The following is a 20,980-nucleotide window of genomic DNA, read 5'->3' as shown; positions in this document are numbered from 1 at the left end:
TTGACGTTGATTTTGCTTGTGGAGGTTTTTAGTGCTTTTTTGCAGGGCTTTTTATTATTTTTCAAATCTGGCCTGTATGAAAAATAAAAATGCTTAGGATATATGCATGAGAGATTTTCATGCAATTCCTCCTTGGTATACCGACCTATCTCATGCATCATCATTGTAGATATCTGAAAACCCCAACTGGCTGGGTGTGCCCCAAGGATTGAGTTGTGATAGTCACCACACAAACAAAAACCCATTACTTTAAACAAACTATCTGACAGTGGAAGGAGCTTGTGCTGATCCTGAGTTGATTGTCATAATTTTCATAATTTGAATATTTTTTGTGTGGCCAGTTGTATGGAGGTAGATTCAATGTTGGGGAATATGAGTTTGTGATACAGAACAAGAGCTTCAAGGTTTATATTGAGATTCTGATCAATCCTACTACTAATTATTTCTATAGCGCTATTAGATGTACCCAGCGCTGTACATATTATACGCAGGTACTTTCTCTGTCCCTAGAGGGCTCACAATCAAAGTTTTTGTATCTGGGGCAATGTAGGGTTAAGTGACTTGCCCAAGATCACAAGGAGCTGCAGTGGGAATCGAATCCAGATTGCCAGGATCAAGGCCCATTGCACTAACCATTAGGCCACTCCTCCACTCCTGTAGAGTATCCAAACTTCATGCCCAAATAGAAGAATTTGTTGAGTGATGCTATCAATTATAATGATGGTTTTTCCAGGCAGTTTAAACAGGCTGGAGGGGGGAGGGTTTCTTATATGTATAGAAGATTGCTAATTTAAAAGTGGAGAAGGGAAGGGGGTTATGTATGGAAACCTCGCTTTGACTTGTCCCCCCCCATACATACCTAGCTTGCTACCCCAAATATTTTTGTCAAGATAGGATTAAAAGGTGAAAGTGTGGCCCATCCACAGTTAGATCTGTTTTTTTTCTCTCTCTCTTTCTCTTTTATTCACAGTGCTTATGCTGTCTCTCTCCTCAGGCCCCCTAGCTGAAGCCACCTCTCACTCTCCTGATTCCTGTGCTCGCTGTCTGTCTCTCTTTAACTAGCTTGGTCTTCTCACTCTCTCAGCTCCCCCCTCCCCCCACCATTGTTCATTCTCGTTCCCAGCGCTTCCCTCCCTTTGTGTTACTGACTTGCATTTCAGTGCAGTCGTCTATCTCTTTCAGCCATGTATGATCCATACTCCCACATCACCTGTGAACAGCGTCACAAGAACAGGGCCTGACCCAGAACTGGACTGCAACTCTTGAGTCTGGAAAGCTATAGTAAAACTGGCCCAAAATGTTTTGCATCGTTGAGTTAATAACGCACAGTGAGGTAGAAAACACACAGGTACATAAGTATGAAACTTTTGCTCTGTCATCAACTATGTTCGACATTGAAAGAAATTATTTCAGTTTCACGTGACTTAAGTTTCCTGCTGGAACTGAACAATAATAACCATATTAAACTAATTCCTATTATTACTTGATCAGCTGGCACTGATAGAGGACGTTTATCTATATAGTTTTATAACAGAGTTTTAAATGAATTAGTGATGTATTTTCTGTGAGAGGTTTATGATAGTGACTTTCAGACTGGGGAATTTCCTTGTTAATACTATATAGGTTTGACATGTCCAAACAAGGGTTAACTTTCCTTAATAAATGCCCTGTCCTGTCCCATTTGCACTGGAAATGTCACAACACAATTCATACTTTATTAATTTTACTTGGCTTTTGCTCACACCTCTTTCAGTAGTAGCTCAAGGTGAGTTTCACATTCAGGTACACTAGGTGTTTCCCTGTTCCTGGAGGGCTCACAGTCTAAGTGTGTACCTGAGGCAATGGAGAGTTAAGTGACTTGCCGAAGGTTAGTTTCTACACTGTTGTGTTCTTTAAATTCTTGGATGAATTCTTGTCAGTCCTGCATGGTGCTATAGCATTCTTTTTTGCCTTTTTTTTTGTTTGTTTTTCAGGCCTTTTTCTTGGTGTATGCTTTGGGATGTTTAACAGTTTGTTACAGTGAGGTAAGTTGAACATTATATTGCACAGATGTAGAATGAGCTCAGAACTGTGAAGAAAGAGAGAAAGCCAAGGACATAAATCACTTTCTGTCTTGGTTTTGATCTGAAGGGATGTGGCGTATGAACTCATGCCTTCTGTAGTGTGCTGTCTGAGACCCGTTTCTGTCCAGAGCATCCAAAGGACAGCAAGGTGTTTAGCAGCATTTTGTTGATTTGACAAAACATTTAGGACTGGCACCTAAAAAATCAGCGCCTAGTGCTATTCTATAAACCATTCTTACTGTTAGGCGCTGTTTATAGAATAGTGCTTATTGCCGGAAACTGCAACTACATTCAGGCACGACCGTTTAAACCAATGTAAATTAGGCATGGATCCAGCTAATTCTGTAACACGCAAAAATTTTAGGAACACCCCTGACACACCCATGCCCCGCCCCCTTTCTGGATCTGTGTACTAGAGTTTTATTTATTTGTTTTCAGCACTTGACATACCACAAGTGATACCTGAGGCAACTGTGTGGTTTACAGTTTCTGTTACACTACTTTGCACTGTCTCTATTGGGCTCACAATCTAAGTTATATATTGTACCTGGGGCAATAGAGGGCTAAATGACTTGCCCAGGGTCACATGGAGCTGTAGAGGGAATTGAACCTGGTTCCCTAGGATCTCAGCCCACTACCGACTGTCGGGCAGCAGCGGGGATCAAACCAGCTCCCCAGGTCTGCAACCTGCTACACTAAGCACTCGGCCACTCCACTCTGAATTTATGTGCATTTCTTTATAGAATACTTCTAAAAAGATGCACGTGCAAATTCTAATTCTCTGAGGATGAGCAGACCAGTTTATTCTCACATGTGGGTGATGTCATCCATGAAACCCAGTGCAGAAATGCTGCCCAGTGTAATATTTCTTTATGAGCTCGAGGAAGCTCCCACCCCCTCGGTGGATCTCTTTGCCACCCCTTACAATCACAAAGACCCTCAGTACAGTTCCAGGCTCAGATCACATGACAGACTAGCATCAGATGCCTTCCTCCTGTTTTCTGTATGTATATCCTCCCATTCCTCTAGTGGGGAAACCTTTTTCTGAAACTCAGACAAGACCATGGAACCATGATCCTGATCCTGCGTATTGGCCCAGGCAGATCTGGTTCCCCCTTCTGGAGTTATCCTCTGAAGAACCATGAAGATCAGACTATTTTCCGACCCTCATCACGTAGAATGAGGAATCTCTTCTGCGTTCCAGTCTCTGGCCCTCACAGCCTGAATGTTGAGAGCTTAGAATTTGCTTCCTTGAATCTCCCAGAGGTTGTCTCTAAGGTTTTGCTGGCTTCCAGGAAAACTTCCATGCAGTCTGGTGTGAGGGCAAGGCCCTAGATCCACATTTCCTACACAGAGCTTGCTTGACTACTTTCTACATCTCTCTGAGTCTGGTCTTAAGACCAACTCCTTAAGGGTTCACCGGTGCGATTAGTGCTTACCATCACTGAGTAGAGGGTAAGCCAATCAATGAACAGCCTCTGGTTTTATTCATGTGAGGATTGCTTTTGACAAAGCCCCCTATCAAACCTCTCCCTGTGTCATGGGATCTCAATGTCACCCTCACCCAGCTGATGAAAGCTGCTTTTGAGCCAATGATTCCTGTCCACTGAATTACTTGACCTAGACGGTCCTTTTTTTGGTGGCAGTAACTTCAGCTCACAGGGTCAGTGAGTTTCAGGCCCTAGTAGTGAATCCACTTTACACAACAGCGTAGTTTTCCATGCACACCCTAAATTCCTTCCTAAGATGGTGGTATAGTTCCATCTAAATCGGTCAGTCGTCCGTCCAACATTCTTTCCAAAACCTCATGCCCATCCTGGTGAAAGTGCAGTGCACACCTTTGACTGCAAGCGAGCATTGGCCTGTTATCTGGAGCGGATTAAGCCCTATAGACAGACCACCCAGCTTTCTTTTTCTTTTGATCCCAACAGGATGGGGGTTGCCATCGGCAAACATACAATTTCCAGTTGGCTGGTGGATTACATATCTTTTACTTATGACCAGGTAGGGCTGACTTTAGAGAGTCATGTCAAGGCTCACAATGTCAGAGCCATGGTGGTGTCATTAGCCCATTTTAAATCGGCCTCAATTGAAGAGATTTGCAAGGCTGCAACTGTCCCTGGTAGCTAGGGATTCCCACATGTGAGAATAACCTGGCCTGCTTGTCCTCGGAGAAAGTGAAATTACTTACCTATAGCAGGTATTCTCCAAGGACAACAGGACAATTATCCTCATGTACCTCTCCCACTTCCCCTTGGAGCTGTCTCGTTTTTAGCTATATTATTGTACTAATGGTCCTGCACTCGTAAGCTGGGCGGGAAGGCACACATGCATGTATAGTGGGGGCACTGCCTTGAGGTCTTAAAGAAATAGTACTCTAGGCAGCGTTTCCACATTGGGCTGCATGGATGATGTCACCCATGTCCTCGGAGAATACTTGCTACAGCTAAGTAACTTTGCTTTATTTCCAATTAGTGCTGCTAATTGCTTGTTATTGCCCAATTATCAGTGCTGATTGGCTCGTTAGTTAAGTTGCGCACAGCTCAATGTGTGTATCCAAATTTGTGCACAACTCAATACACCATGTATAGAACCAGGGGGTTAGGGTCTGGTTTTATAACAGGATTGCCTATGTGAAAAGTTCAAAAAGACACCTATTTTATGAAGGCCACATATGTATGCATCTATGATCCTTTTATATAATACACTGGTGACTCGAACAATTCCACCATGTTGTACATGAGGCCGCGTTGTAAGGAGGACCCCCTTTCTCCTTTGAATTAAAGTAACCTATGTAACTTTGTAAGTCTTATGTGCTTTATCTCATAATACATGTAGATGCTCATTTTCAATCTTGTTTATTCAGTCAGAATCATATCTCATAAATGAAAAGAACACAAGGAAAACTTAGGCCAAGTGCAGCGTGTAAACACAGTAATGTTGGGCAAAATTAGAAAAACGTGTGCACCAAAGATTTTGGCATTAACAAAACACATTCAGGGTTTTGCACGAGGATATGGCATTTTTCTGACTCAGGATAAGGGTGAGCTCATTTTTGGATAAACGATGTGATAGTATTTGTTTCATACCTTCCCTTTTCTTCCGTGTAGCTAAGTCGATGATGGACTACAGCTGGAGAATATTTAGACAGTCTGCCTCCTGGGTTCCTAGCCTTCTCATTCCAAGTTCCAGTGCATGAACAGTCTCAAGCTTTGTGAGTGGTTGCTCTGGTTCCTCATGTTCGTCATCTTCATCCTCAGTTGGGTCTCTGGTGGAAGGATTGCATACTGCATGTTCAGTGCTCTTTATCAAGACATTTTTTCATAAGTTGAACAGTGGTCTGGTCATCGGTGTCCACCCACTCCTCCAAGCTATTGCTAATTGTCAGCGCCAGCAGAGCCTTGTAGACGTCTTCTGATTCTTTGACGTCCTTTTCTGTAAAGCCTTTGAAAGCATCATCATTTTCAACACTGTCTCCATTATTTCCACCATGAAGGGTGACTGGTTTGAAATCTGCTTTTAGGCCGCATTCCCAGCATTTCTCAAGGGTGGATGGGGCTATATCCTTCCATGTTATTCCTCCCAATTTGAACACTTTGTAGAATCTGAGCTCCTTCACTACTTTGATTACAGTGGCGTTGTCTTCCATAATCTTCTTCACCAGGGCCTTTTGATAAATTCAACTTAAAAGTGGAAATGATTCCCTGGTCCAGGGGTTATATTTTGGAGGTGGTGTTCTTGGGTAAACAGCTTGCCTTGATTTTTTCCATCTTTGGTGGTAAGCGTTTCCACGGGAGAATGTGCAGGGGAGTTATCAAGAAGGAGGACTACTGCCTTTGGCTAAAATTTAAGCCACCTCATATGAGCCCAAACAGGTGGCACAAAATGCGTATAAAACCATTCTTGAAATATGTTTGATCATCCAATTATCCATAAAGCACCCTGAGATTCGATCATATTACCCTTGTTTTGTCTTGACGCAGCTGCATTGATTACCTATTAATACGTGGATTCATTTTAAGATCTTGACATTACTTGTTTAAATTTTGAAGAATAAAGCTCCTTCTGCTTTGACATCTATTTTGAAGATTTACCAACCAGTTAGGACACTGAGATCCTCAGTTAACTTGTTATTTGAGGTACCTAGTTTTCGTTCTTTGTCTACTTGGGTTAAGGAACTCTACATTTCAAATCTGTGGAATGCATTGTCTCTTGAATTTAGGAAAATGGATTCTTCTTTGGCATTTAGGAAACAACTAAAAGCACATTTGTTCCAAAAGGCATTTAAATTTTATGAAGAAAAGCAGGCTTCTATTTGGAACTCAGGAAACAATTGAAATAACAGGTCTCTCAACTTAGTGTTTTATGGTTTCTTTTGTTTTAAGTTATGTAGTGTATCTGTTGTTGATTTAATTGATTTTTGTACGTTTACTATTGTAATCCCCTTTGAACTCTGGAATATGTGGAATAGAAATGTTTTAAAATAAATAAATGAATAACGTGCAGAGTGGTTTCAGTTTGTGCGAATCCGTTTTGTTCATTCATAAAAGCAGTGTTGCACAATACTTCATCTGTTTGAAACCCTCTGCCTTTTTTTCATCCGTTTTGCAGGCAAGTGTTTTGTCTGGAAGTGTTGTGTAACATGGTATTTCCTAAGTTGGTCCTGGAGTACTCCCTTGCCGGTCAGGGGTATGCATGAACTTGATTTGTATACACTGCCTCCATTATATGCAAATCTCTTCATTCATATTCATTGTAGGTATCCTGGAAACCTGACTGGCAAGGGAATACTCCAGGACCGACTTGGGAAACACTGCGGTAACAGACACAGTTTCTTCTGCATTATAGACTTGCTCTGGAGAATACCTGTTTTCATCGATTAAGGTGTGTAATTTAGCTGGATAGTCATTAGCGGCAGCTATGTCGGCTGAACAAATTTCTCCTGGTATGGCAACTTGCTGAATCCCATGTCAACGTTTAAAACGCCATAACCATCCATTACTTACATTGAAATTCCTTGAAGTTCCTTGCTCACTGTCAAGATTTTGTCAAAGAGACTCTGCCTTATACCATATAATAGTCCCGGAACCTGGCATATCTTTTGCCCTCTTCTGTGTGAATAATGTGAACGCAGCTTTATCCAAATCATTGTCTGTGCTGAGTTTTAATCTCTTCCTTTGTAGTCCCTCTCTCTTGTCAAAATCTGAGATAACTTGAACTCTTCCTTTATCTACCCACGAAGTGTTGACTTCCCTACACCAGGCTCTTGAGACACATTTGCTTGTGTAAGGCCTGTTTTTAGCATATACAGTGCATTTAGTTTTTCTTTGTCCATTGCTTTCATTTAGAAGACATTTCAAAACTTTTACAAAAATCAAACAGTCAACAAGAATTGTTAGCGCTTATGCTTTAGCAAATTGTGCAATATGACGCTGTGTTGTTAACTTCCGATTTAACTCAATAAGATCTGAAGAGGCTGGACGATAAATTGGGGTACAGAGGCTGTTTGCGTTGTATGCAGGTCCATGTTCAACTGAAGTGCTTCATATTGAGCCACCAGTGTAGGTACCCAGATCCAACCCCAATACCTCGCAAACGCTGATGCAGAAATTTTACACCTGCTGTAAATATGTGCAAGTACTCTAACACGCATACATATTTCGCAACTCTGTCCCTGTTCCACCCAAAAGATATCCCCAGGCACACCTACATGTAGAGTAATTCTGTAGCCGGGTACCTCCATTTAGGTCTGGTTGCTATCTGGTGCGAACACAGCATCTGGACACCTGATTCAATTATGGAACACTAGTGTAACCTGGTATTGGGGCATTACATTTACATTCTGCAGTTACATTAGGGATAGCTCTGCTGTAACTGCAGGCAAGTAAATGCAGTAGAGATGTGGGTAATTTACAGTGTTCTATAAGTTATGTAAGTGGGAGAAATGCCTGCTTCTTACCCGTACTGCTTTCATGTGTGTGCTCCTCTTGCAGGCACTATGCCACTTGCGGAATGCGATTCCAAAATGGCAGTTGGCTTGCGGCAGCTGGGGGGGGGAGCAGGTAGAGAATGACACGGGGAGAAAGTTTGGCCCGTCCCCACCCCGTCCCCGCAGGTTCTTTCCCTGTCCCCGCTCCGTCCCCTTGAGTTCTATCCTCATCTGCAGAAGCCTCGAACAATTATGATTTTATATTTCAATCTTTTTATTAAAGTGTAAAAAGGAACAATATGCTGTGCATCTATTGTGTATAAATTACAAATAGAAAATAATAACAGCGAGCAGCTATAATAACCCTCCTCACCATCACCCTCTACTCTTCCAACCCCAACAATAGATGATTCCTACTACCCCAAGGAATCCTTATCCACCCTGTCAAAATGTCCAGGGGTACAAAATACAACCCGTTCTGTATGCCGTAGAGGGGAGAAATATGTCCTATGAAGCACTGTTATGATTTCTTAATCTGTGGATGAATAAGTCATGAACAATCTCAGGATTCAGTCTAGCTCTCCTGTCTTCCACAGTCCTTCCTGCAATAGAAGATGTCTTCTTAGAAGATGTGCTGGTAGCAGGATGTACAGGATCCCCATGCAGATTTTACTAGTTGTGGCCAGCATGTTTGCTTGTTTTTCCAAAAAATCTAAATATCATTGCCTGCATCACTCAAACATATATAACAGTTCAGTTTATTAACAGGCTTCAAAGTAGAAAATGACACGGGGACAAAGTTTGTCCCTGTCCCTATTCCTGCCCCTGTGGGATCTGTCCCCGCCCTGTCCCAACAAGCTGTCCTTGTCTCCATCCCTGCGGTTACTGCGGGTCCCCGTCCCCATGTCATTTTCTAGGGGCAGGGCCACAGTTTTGGGTACGGTTCTGGTTCTGTCCGAAACTGAACTGCAGATTTCAGCAGTTTTGGTTGTATATACAGTGCTGTGCAGTTTTATAAAAAGCCTTTTCTCTATGTAAATCAGACTTTGCATGTGGAAAAAAAGCTTTATAAAACTGCTTCCTTAATTAAGAGTATCTGTTAACCTTGGGTTTATTGTTCTAGGATTACAGAAACAAAGCACTAAGAGTGACAAGATGCAAAGCTCTCCTGTTAAGGCTTTGACTTCTCTCTGTCAAGAACCTCATGCATTTTCATTCTAAAAGGGAGGTTTTTGTGGTTTTTAAAATATGCAACCAATTCTGTTGGCTTTATGTTTGCAAAAAAAAAAAATACTGATCAGCTTAACTTAAACTGCTGGCTGAGAGGAGAACAATTTTTAAAAAAATTGTATGCAACGAGTGCACACCAGGATGACACTTTGTAGGGTAGATAGTTATTCATTTGGTTTTGTTAATTTTAAAATATTTGTTTACCTCCTATGATTTGTTTCAAGACAGAGAACTTTACAAAAAAACAAGCAAACAAAACTCAGAAATATCCAATCACTTTCTATATTCACTGGGATTATGTATTGTTAAAATAAAGAATTATGACAAAGTGATGGTGACATTAATGAGAACCATTTTGCTGTTTCTCAGTACTCAGCATATAATGGTTAGTTCAGTGGCCTGAGAACAGGGGAACCGGGTTTAATTCCCACTGCAGCACTGGGCAAGTTGCTTTAACCCTCCATTGTCCCAGGTACAAAATAAGTACCTGTATTTATTATATGCAAACTGCTTGGATTGTAACCACAGGTTATATATCAAATCCCATCCCCTTTCCCTTTTCTCCATCTGAGAGCCAGTCTGGCCATTAGATGCTATAATTTTTTGTTGTTTTAGGAGCCTTTAACGATTTTGAAGCTATGGGAAGTTTTTAGTATCATCCAACCCAGTTTCCAGACCATATATATGGCATATCACTACTTCCGAAGCAAGGGCTGGGTGCCCAAAGTAGGACTGAAATATGGAACAGATCTCTGTGAGTATAGCCAGTCAAAATAGACTGTTGTGAATGTTCCCTTTCAGTTTTAGAGGCATATTTACTGATCCTTATCATCCCATCATTCATCTGTGTAATGTTTGGCTTGTTGATTAGCGTTTGAATTTTGAAATAACTAGTTAGTTGCAATCAGCTTTTGAATAGAAAACATAATCCTGCATTTTGTGGGCTAGTATAACTAATCGTGTACTTCCTTACCATCCTGATAGATCATAACACACTAGTGGGTTGTGTCCATTTACTTGCAGATGGAAGCAGAGAAATTGAATATTTCACTGATATCAAGTGATGTAAGAACTGGTACAGCCTGGATCAACTTGGTATTTCTCTGCCTCCAGCAGGTGGCGCAGGTCAGACTGGTGCAGCAGGATAGGAGGTTAATCCAGACTCCCTAGGCCACAGTCTATGGCTTGTGGTCCTGTGGTAGAGTCCGTAACTGGTGTTCCTGAGGATTGGTCTGTGGAGCTTCCCCCAGTTGAACTTGGAGTGGCACTACCCTTGTCTTAGCCTGCAGGTTTTTTCTCAGCTACTGAGACTGCCAGCAGAGTGAGTTGTCTTCTATCTTAGTCTTCTTGGCCCCCGTTTCTGGGGACACTCTGCCTGTATATTAAAAAAGCACTCTCAAAGGCAGAACCTTTGCACAGTCAGAGGAACAGGCAGCGTGCCAGAGCAGGGGAACCTGGGCAGGTCTGAGGACTGCAGGAGTCCCAGAAATGGTGTAGAGGAAGGGCTGTTTCTATACACGCAGGCAGGAGTTATTGGTGGTGGTGGAAACTGGTGTGTTGGCAGCACGACTGGCTCCTGCTGGCCGCAATGAGATGGCAGAGACAGATGGATTCAATGGTGCTTGGCTCCAGGGAGCTGCTGGTGAATCAGGCTGCAGTTTCTCAGCCACTGGATTCTCCATTTGTTAGTGGGGAATTAGTTTTGGTGGAATTGTTAGTGGGGAATTAGTTTTTGTGGGAGTGGCAGCCATTTTGCCACCAGACTATATGGCTCCTGCGTGGTCCCTGCCAGGCCAGATATAGGCTCTCCAGAATGTGGGAGAGTTGCACTTGCCTCCATTGAGGGCTAGGGGATCAGGAAGAGGCTCTCCAGGGGGATCAGTTGTAAATGGTGTTTGGGCCCTGATTGGTGCAGGATCTGTCTTAGAGAATTAAGTTGGCCTTGGCAGGACTTCTAGAGTCTTGGAAAGATCTGGAGATGAAAGCAAAGGCCTGGGTCCTCTGAGGTGGCTGCGGGATCCACAGAATGCACTGTCAAGGGTAACAGGTGTCTCGGTCACCTTAGTGAGGAATTGAAGGTAGTAAGGATGCTGTTCGAGCCGTGTCCACATGGGAAGAGACATGGAAAGGTCTTGAGGATGAAGAGAGGCTCCCCCCCTCCCCCTTCCTTGGCAAGCTCTTGCCTGAACCTGGGGAGCTATTCCCTGAGGCGAAGGAGGATGAATCTCCTGTGGTGTGACTGTCTCAATGGGAAGACATTAAGACAGGTGGTTGAGATGCTGTATACTTCAAGGGTAGCCCAGGAGGTGGTCTCGGATGGCGACCCAATCTTAGAGGCCTCTCAAGCCCCCTAGGACTTTTCCCCCTCCATAGGGCCTTCTCACAGTTGGTCGAATCAGAGTAGGAAGCTGTAGATATGATGTTCAGCCTGCCCATTGCTTTGGGTATTCCTGTATTCCTTGGTACAGGAGCAGATGAATAAGCTGCCTTAATATTGGCTATTACTAAAAAGACCACTATCTAGGCCATCCAGGACTTCAGGAACCTTTTTGGCTAGAGCAATGTTTTTCAGAAAGGTCAGCCTTTCAGGGCGAGGAGGAAGAGGGATGGTGACCTTTCCTCCTCTGCTGCCTGTGCAACCAAAGGGCCCCAATGAGAAGATGTAGGTCCTTTTTCAGGAATTGCAGGTGGGTGACTGGCTCTGCCTGGTGACCTCCAGCTGATGGGTTTTGGAGGTCATGCAGCTGGGCTGTGCTCTGAAGTTGGTGTAGCCCATTTCAGACATCTTTATGGTGTCTTCCTGCAGCTTCTCAAGAGACAAGTAGGGACACATTTCAGTGGTTATTTCTGTTGGGAGTTGTCCATTCTGTGGTGATTGCCGAGCAGGGCAGAGGTAGCTATTCCATCTATTTTGTGGTGTTAAGAAGGAAGGTTTCTTGATTTTGGATCTAAAGAGGGCCAGTGCCTCTCTTCGGGTGCCACGCTTTTGCATGGAGACCTTAACATTCATTGATAGCCTCAGTGTGACCCAGGGTGTTCCTTGCTTCTTTAGATCTTTTGGAGACTTATTTCCACAGTGAGCAGGAAGGTGCACAAGCACTACCTGTATTTTCAGTTCAGAGCTCTTCTCTTTGGTCTGGCTACAGTTCCTCGGACTGTTTCCATGGTCATGGTAGTGATGGCTGTCTTCCTGCACAAGGAGGGCATTTGGGTGCACCGTTACATTACATGGACGACTGGATGATTCGAGCAGATTCAGATTTGGAGAAGGACTCTTGGATTGCAATGTTGAGGGTGATCCAGCTTCTGGAGAGCTTTGCCTGGGTGGTGAATTATCCTATGAGTCATTTTGTCCTAGCCCAGGTTTTGGAGTACCTGGGAGTTTGCTTCAACACGAGGCGTGGAATGGTATTTCTGATGCATGACAGAATGAACAAGCTCCGGGCTTAGAGGACAGTTAACTTCAACCGTTGGGGTCCATGGCAGCAATCATGGAGGTGTTTCTCTGTATGAGGGTGCATATGAGACTGTTTCAACCCACCTTTCTGTCTCCTTGGTTTCCTAGATTACAGCTGTTTGAGGTTAGGTCACCTCCAGCAAATCTCAAGGAAGCAATTGACCCGGTGGAGTCATTTGTGGCATCTGTTAAGAGGGGTCCCACTGGATTCCTTGGAGCGGTTGATAGTGATGCCAGTTTAGGCTGGGTTATGTAGCCTAAGGTTGCTGGTGGCCCCTGAAAGTATTGAAGCTGATCAGTCAGTTAGAGACAAGACCAAATTGTTTGGCATAGCTTCAGTTCCTTCACCTGCTAGAGGGACAGTTGATTCAGGTGATGTCCAACAATGCCACAGCAGTGGCATATGTCCACAAGCAAGGAGACACCACGAGTGTTGTGGTGGCTTGTAAGGTCAGCGAGCTATGCAGCTGGATGGAGTCTCACCTCCTAACAGTCTTTTGAGGCAAATATTGCCAGAGTAGATAACATGCAAGCAGACTTTCTCAGTTGTCAGATGCTGGGTTACTGAAGTGTTGTATCAGGCACTTCAAGTGGTGCAAAATTCATCTATGCAAAGTGCTATTTGGATTGACTAGGTCTGAATATGTAACTGTGTATCTTAAGCATCTGAAGTGGTTACCAGTATCAACTCTTGTATACATTACTGTTGTTTACGCACCGTGCACTGTATCAGGATTCAGCTGCCTATTTGAAGGAGGCAGTGGTGCGTTATGTGCCGGTATGTGAATTACGATGACAAGAACAGTTCAACCTTGTTGTGCCCACTCTTCATCGTTTTCCCCTGGAGCTGACAAGAGCTGGTGCATCTTCTGTTGTAGCTCCAGTGGAATGGAACAAATTGCCCTTACATTTGAAGACTGACTCATAGCTGATCTCTTTTAAAAAGAATCTGAGAGACTACCCGTTGTGTTTTGGCTTATTTTGTGCTTGATTGACTTTTGTTCTTTGTTTGAATTTTTAGTATTTTTACTGTTTATTTTTTCCACAGTGCTTCAAAGATTTCTCTCTGCTTGATTATGTCTTTGCTTGTTTGTATTTTCATTATGTATGGGTTTTTTTGTATCTCCGTTTTGGATAAAGGCGGTTTCTAAATAAAAAAATTATAATTCTGGATCCAGGGGAGTGGAAGCTAGATCCCACAGTGTTCCATCTGCTTATGGATTCCTGGGGAGGCTTCTGTTGGAATGCAAAATACCCACCTTCCTTAGCGTCCCTCCGGACTGGCCCAGAATGTGACTGATGGGTTGTGCACGCCTTCCAGCAGGTGGAGACCGAGAAAAAAACTGTGACTCTAGCCAGCCAATAAGAGCCCTTGCCAGCTAGAGAAAGATCCAGTAATTTCAGTCTCCAGCAGGTGGAAGGTAGTGAGTCCTTCAGTCTCATTCCTTTTTGTCTATTCTTTCTTGTTAATTCTTATTAATGTTATTTTCTGCTGAAAGGTTCAGGTTATTTCTGTGCATCTTAAAAAAAAAAACCTGTTTGGTAGGGGCTGAGGTCCTTGGGGGCCTCTGTTTGCCCCGGGGGTGCCACGCTCGGGTAGTCGAGTCCCTCACCCCTGTTCCTCCCTGAAGTAAAAGCATTCTTTGGTAAATTCTGATGCTTTCCATAGCAGACTGTTGTCAGGAACAGTCTGACTGATGTGAGTTTTTCTCCAAATCTTAGTTGTAACTGTGGAGGTAGGGAGAGGCAGCTACTCAGTTAAAAAAATTTAAAAAAAAAGCCTCCCGGTCTGCTGTCTTGGCAGAGCCGTTTCTGGGCTGTAAAAACGAGCAGGGTAGATCTGTTGCGATTGTTTCTTTGTTCTGGTTGCAGTGGCAGCCTCTAACCTCTCTATTTCTCGATGGCTCTAAGTAATGATTGCTTCAGCTTATTCTTTTTCTGGGACGTCTGTTCCAGAGCAAGTTGAGGTTGTCTCTGCAAGAGATCGGGCACTCTCGTGGGCAGACAGCTGTCTGGTGACTTCAGAAGATTTTTGTAAGGCGGCGTCATGGTTGTCTCTGCATTCTTTTTTCTAACTACTACCGTTTAGACGTTCTCGGTTTTCTCCGAGGACAAGCAGGCTGCTTGTTCTCACGACTGGGTGACGTCCGCGGCAGCCCCCACCAACCGGAAAAAAGGCTTCGCGGGACGGTCGGGACGCAGGGCACGCCCACCGCGCATGCGCGGCCGTCTTCCCGCCCGTGCGCGACCGCTCCCGCCAGTTCCTTTTTTTCCGCGCCTGGAGAGAGTCGTGCTTTGCCGCTCTCTCTACTTCAGCCGCCGGATTCTTGCGATCGCGTATACGCGGATCGCGCTTCGTTAATTTAAATTTATTTCCTTTTTTTTCTCTCTTCAAAAAAAAAAAAAAGAAAAGAGAGACCCTGCGCGTGTGGAGCACGCGCTCCCCTTCTTTTCCCTCGCTTCCAGCGGGGACGCTGCGTGGCGGCCTAGTGGCCGCACGGTCGTTTTCTTTTTTCGTGGTGTGATTTTAGCCACCATTGACGATTTTGACTTCGCCGACGCGATTTTTCCGTCGATGTCCTCAAAGGTCCCGAGTGGATTTAAAAAGTGTGGTCGCTGCGGCCGGCCGATCTCGCAGACCGACACCCACGCTTGGTGCCTCCAGTGCCTCGGGCCGGAGCACAATCTCAAGTCGTGTTCTTTGTGTCTCGGTCTCCGGAAACGGACTCAGGTTGCGAGGCAAGTTCTGCGGGACCGTCTTTTTGGAACTTGCGCCGGCCCCTCGACGTCGACCTCGACGGCATCGGTATCGACGCCCGGCCCTTCGGTACCGGTATCGATGCCCGAGACATCGGCACCGATGGCAGCGACCCCAGGAGAACAGGTCCCGTCGGTCCGCCGGTCCTCCGGTGAGAGTGGGGGTGAGAGGCCGCGTGGGCAGTCGGCCCCGGTCACGCCCTCAGCTCGTGGCCCACGGGACCGAACCCTGTCTGACCCGGTACCTCGAGACCGAGGGGGATCGACCTCCTCCTCCTCCATGCCCTCCGGCGCCGGTGACGTGCATCGGAAGAAGGATAAGAAGCATCGTCACCGGTCGCCTTCGGTGCATCCCGAAGAGGAGGCGACGCCGAAGCGTCATCATCGTGAGGAGAGGTCTCCGTCGGTTGTGGAGGTACCGACGCGTCGGGGTTCCGGCACCTCGGTGCCGTCTCCTGGCCCCCAGCAGCTTCCGGCACCGACACCCTTGCCGGCCCCACCGCCTTTCCCAGCAGCGGGCCTGGACGAGTGCCTCAGAGCCATCCTTCCGGGGATCCTGGAAGGGCTGATGCGCCAGGCGGTGCCGCCCCCGGCGCCGATGATTGTGGCGCCGGCGAGCTCTAGCCCGGCGCCGGGGCTGTCGACACCGCCGCCGCTTGCGGTGCCGGTCTCGACCGCCACGCAGGTGGCGTTCCCGTCGACGTCGATGGAGGGAGCTCCGTCCCCGCCGGCGCGGGAGTCCACCGCTCGACGACACCGAGACCTCGGTGCCTCGACGTCGAGCCGGGCCCGGTACCGGACTCAGCTACATGAGCTAATGTCCGATACCGAGGATGAGGACTCGTGGGGGGAAGAGGAGGACCCGAGATATTTCTCCTCAGAGGAGTCTACGGGCCTTCCCTCGGACCCCACGCCTTCACCGGAGAGGAAGCTCTCACCTCCTGAGAGTCTCTCCTTTGCCTCCTTTGTGCGGGATATGTCTATTAGCATTCCCTTCCCCGTGGTCTCTGTGGAAGAGCCGAGGGCCGAGATGCTCGAGGTCCTCGACTATCCATCACCACCTAGAGAGTCCTCCACGGTGCCGCTGCACAATGTCCTGAAGGAGACGCTGCTCCGGAACTGGGTGAGACCGTTAACTAACCCCACCATTCCCAAGAAAGCAGAGTCCCAGTACAGGATCCACTCTGACCCAGAGCTCATGCGGCCCCAATTGCCCCATGATTCAGCGGTCGTGGATTCTGCTCTCAAGAGGGCACGGAGTTCGAGGGATACCGCCTCGGCGCCCCCGGGGCGGGAGTCTCGCACTCTGGACTCGTTTGGGAGGAAGGCCTACCAATCCTCCATGCTCGTGACCCGCATCCAATCATACCTGCTCTATATTCTCAGTGGAGGAGGGTAGTTAGTGGGGTCCCGCAGGGGTCTGTGCTGGGTCCGTTGCTTTTTAATGTATTTATAAATGACCTAGAGATGGGAATAACTAGTGAGGTAATTAAATTCGCCGATGACACAAAATTATTCAGGGTCGTCAAGTCGCAGGAGGAATGTGAACGATTACAGGAGGACCTTGCGAGACTGGGAGAATGGGCGTGCAAGTGGCAGATGAAGTTCAATGTTGACAAGTGCAAAGTGATGCATGTGGGTAAGAGGAACCCGAATTATAGCTACGTCTTGCAAGGTTCCGCGTTAGGAGTTACGGATCAAGAAAGGGATCTGGGTGTCGTCGTCGATGATACGCTGAAACCTTCTGCTCAGTGTGCTGCTGCGGCTAGGAAAGCGAATAGAATGTTGGGTGTTATTAGGAAGGGTATGGAGTCCAGGTGTGCGGATGTTATAATGCCGTTGTATCGCTCCATGGTGCGACCGCACCTGGAGTATTGTGTTCAGTACTGGTCTCCGTATCTCAAAAAAGATATAGTAGAATTGGAAAAGGTACAGCGAAGGGCGACGAAAATGATAGTGGGGATGGGACGACTTTCCTATGAAGAGAGGCTGAGAAGGCTAGGGCTTTTCAGCTTGGAGAAGAGACGGCTGAGGGGAGATATGATAGAAGTGTATAAAATAATGAGTGGAATGGATCGGGTGGATGTGAAGCGACTGTTCACGCTATCCAAAAATACTAGGACTAGAGGGCATGAGTTGAAGCTACAGTGTGGTAAATTTAAAACGAATCGGAGAAAATTTTTCTTCACCCAACGTGTAATTAGACTCTGGAATTCATTGCCGGAGAACGTGGTACGGGCGGTTAGCTTGACGGAGTTTAAAAAGGGGTTAGATAGATTCCTAATGGACAAGTCCATAGACCGCTATTAAATGGACTGGAAAAATTCCTCATTTTTAGGTATAACTTGTCTGGAATGTTTTTACGTTTGGGGAGCGTGCCAGGTGCCCTTGACCTGGATTGGCCACTGTCGGTGACAGGATGCTGGGCTAGATGGACCTTTGGTCTTTCCCAGTATGGCACTACTTATGTACTTATGTACTTATGTACTTATATGAGCATTCACATGCGGACCTATGTGCAACAACTGGCGGACCTGGTCGAGAAGCTCCCGCCGGAGCAGTCCAGGCCTTATCAGGAGGTGGTCAGGCAGCTGAAGGCGTGCAGAAAGTTCCTGTCCAGGGGTATTTTTGACACCTGTGACGTGGCATCTCGTGCTGCGGCCCAAGGTATAGTGATGCGCAGGCTCTCATGGCTGCGCGCCTCTGACCTGGACAACCGCACCCAGCAGAGACTGGCTGACGTCCCTTGCCGGGGGGATAATATTTTCGGTGAGAAGGTCGAGCAGATGGTGGACCAACTGCATCAGCGGGAAACCGCTCTCGACAAGCTCTCCCACCGGGCGCCTTCAGCATCCACCTCCACAGGTGGACGTTTTTCCCGGGCCCGGCAGGCTGCACCCTATTCTTTTGCGAAGCGTAGGTACAACCAGCCGGCCCGAAGGCCTCGTCAGGCACAGGGACAGCCCCAGCGCGCTCGTTCTCGTCAACAGCGTGCGCCTAAGCAGCCCCCTGCGCCTCCACAGCAAAAGCCGGGGACGGGCTTTTGACTGGATCCAGGGGAACATAGCCGCCCTACAAGTGTCCGTACCGGACGATCTGCCGGTCGGAGGGAGGTTAAAATTTTTTCACCAAAGGTGGCCTCTCATAACCTCCGACCAGTGGGTTCTCCAACTAGTGCGGTGCGGATATGCCCTGAATTTGGCCTCCCTGCCTCCAAATTGTCCTCCGGGAGCTCAGTCTTTCAGCTCCCATCACAAGCAGGTACTTGCAGAGGAACTCTCCGCCCTTCTCAGCGCCAATGCGGTCGAGCCCGTACCACCCGGGCAGGAAGGGCAGGGATTCTATTCCAGGTACTTCCTTGTGGAAAAGAAAACAGGGGGGATGCGTCCCATCCTAGACCTGAGAGGCCTGAACAAATTCCTGGTCAAAGAAAAGTTCAGGATGCTTTCCTTGGGCACCCTTCTGCCAATGATTCAGAAAAACGATTGGCTATGTTCCCTGGATTTAAAGGACGCATATACTCACATACCGATACTGCCAGCTCACAGACAGTATCTCAGATTCCGCCTGGGCGCACGCCACTTTCAGTATTGTGTGCTGCCCTTTGGGCTCGCCTCTGCCCCACGAGTGTTTACAAAGTGTCTCGTGGTGGTAGCGGCCTACCTACGCAAGCTGGGAGTGCACGTGTTCCCATATCTCGACGATTGGCTGGTCAAGAACACCTCGGAGGCAGGAGCCCTCCGGTCCATGCAGTGCACTATTCAACTTCTGGAGCTGCTGGGGTTTGTGATAAATTACCCAAAGTCCCATCTCCAGCCAACTCAATCTCTGGAATTCATAGGAGCGCTGCTGAATTCCCAGACGGCTCAGGCCTACCTTCCCGAAGCGAGGGCCACCAACCTCTTGGCCCTGGCTTCGCAGACCAGAGCGTCCCAGCAGATCACAGCTCGGCAGATGTTGAGACTTCTGGGTCATATGGCCTCCACAGTTCATGTGACTCCCATGGCTCGTCTTCACATGAGATCTGCTCAATGGACCCTAGCTTCCCAGTGGTTCCAAGCCACCGGGAATCTAGAAGATGTCATCCGCCTCTCCACCAGTTGCCGCACTTCACTGCTCTGGTGGACCATACGGACCAATTTGACCCTGGGACGTCCATTCCAAATTCCGCAGCCCGCGAAAGTGCTGACGACGGATGCATCTCGCCTGGGGTGGGGAGCCCATGTCGATGGGCTTCACACCCAGGGTCTGTGGTCCCTCCAGGAAAAGGATCTGCAGATCAACCTCCTGGAGCTCCGAGCGATCTGGAACGCACTGAAGGCTTTCAGAGATCGGCTGTCCTGCCAAATTATCCAAATTCGGACAGACAATCAGGTTGCAATGTATTACGTCAACAAGCAGGGGGGCACCGGATCTCGCCCCCTGTGCCAGGAGGCCGTCGGGATGTGGCGTTGGGCGTGTCGGTTCGGCATGCTCCTCCAAGCCACGTACCTGGCAGGCGTAAACAACAGTCTGGCCGACAGACTGAGCAGAGTCATGCAACCGCACGAGTGGTCGCTCCATGCCAGAGTGGTACGCAAGATCTTCCGAGCGTGGGGCACCCCCTCGGTGGACCTTTTCGCCTCTCAGACCAACCACAAGCTGCCTCTGTTCTGTTCCAGACTTCAGGCACACGGCAGGCTAGCGTCAGATGCCTTTCTCCTTCATTGGGGGACCGGCCTCCTGTATGCTTATCCTCCCATACCTTTGGTGGGGAAGACCTTACTGAAGCTCAAGCAAGACCGCGGCACCATGATTCTGATAGCGCCCTTTTGGCCCCGTCAGATCTGGTTCCCTCTTCTTCTGGAGTTGTCCTCAGAAGAACCGTGGAGATTGGAGTGTTTTCCGACTCTCATTTCGCAGAACGACGGAGCGTTGCTGCACCCCAACCTTCAGTCTCTGGCTCTCACGGCCTGGATGTTGAGGGCGTAGACTTCACTGCGTTGGGTCTGTCTGAGGGTGTCTCCCGGGTCTTACTTGCCTCTAGGAAGGATTCCACTAAAAAGAGTTACTTTTTCAAGTGGAGGAGGTTTGTCGTGTGGTGTGAGAGCAAGGCCCTAGAACCTCGTTCTTGCCCTGCACAGAACCTGCTTGAATACCTTCTGCACTTATCAGAGTCTGGCCTTAAGACCAACTCAGTAAGGAATCACCTTAGTGCGATTAGTGCTTACCATTATCGTGTGGAAGGTAAAGCCATCTCTGCAGAGCCTTTAGTCGTTCGATTCATGAGAGGCTTGCTTTTGTCAAAGCCCCCTATCAAGCCTCCTACTGTGTCATGGGATCTCAACGTCGTCCTCACCCAGCTGATGAAACCTCCTTTTGAGCCACTGAATACCTGCCATCTGAAGTACTTGACCTGGAAGGTCATTTTCTTGGTGGCAGTTACTTCAGCTCGTAGGGTCAGTGAGCTTCAAGCCCTAGTAGCTCATGCTCCATATACCAAATTTCATCACAACAGAGTAGTGCTCCGCACCCACCCAAAGTTCCTGCCGAAGGTGGTGTCGG

The 20,980-nt window shown here is 47.2% G+C and overlaps 1 protein-coding gene across 4 annotated transcripts in view; it reads left to right on the top strand.

Annotated features, from left to right (window-relative positions):
- Positions 1-20,980, top strand: part of TSEN2 (tRNA splicing endonuclease subunit 2) — a 58,518-nt gene that overhangs the window by 21,365 nt on the left and 16,173 nt on the right. For all 4 annotated transcript variants that reach the window (XM_030222114.1, XM_030222105.1, XM_030222128.1 and 1 more), the window contains exons 7-8: positions 1,974-2,024; positions 9,838-9,976. In XM_030222114.1, the coding sequence (XP_030077974.1) occupies positions 1,974-2,024; positions 9,838-9,976 (190 nt within the window). The remainder of the gene's footprint in view (positions 1-1,973; positions 2,025-9,837; positions 9,977-20,980) is intronic.

Source organism: Microcaecilia unicolor, chromosome 1 (assembly GCF_901765095.1).
Source record: "Microcaecilia unicolor chromosome 1, aMicUni1.1, whole genome shotgun sequence".
Lineage (NCBI taxonomy): Eukaryota > Metazoa > Chordata > Amphibia > Gymnophiona > Siphonopidae > Microcaecilia > Microcaecilia unicolor.
The sequence above is the reverse complement of the archived record's forward strand: the minus strand, read 5'-3'. Positions and strand labels throughout refer to the sequence as shown.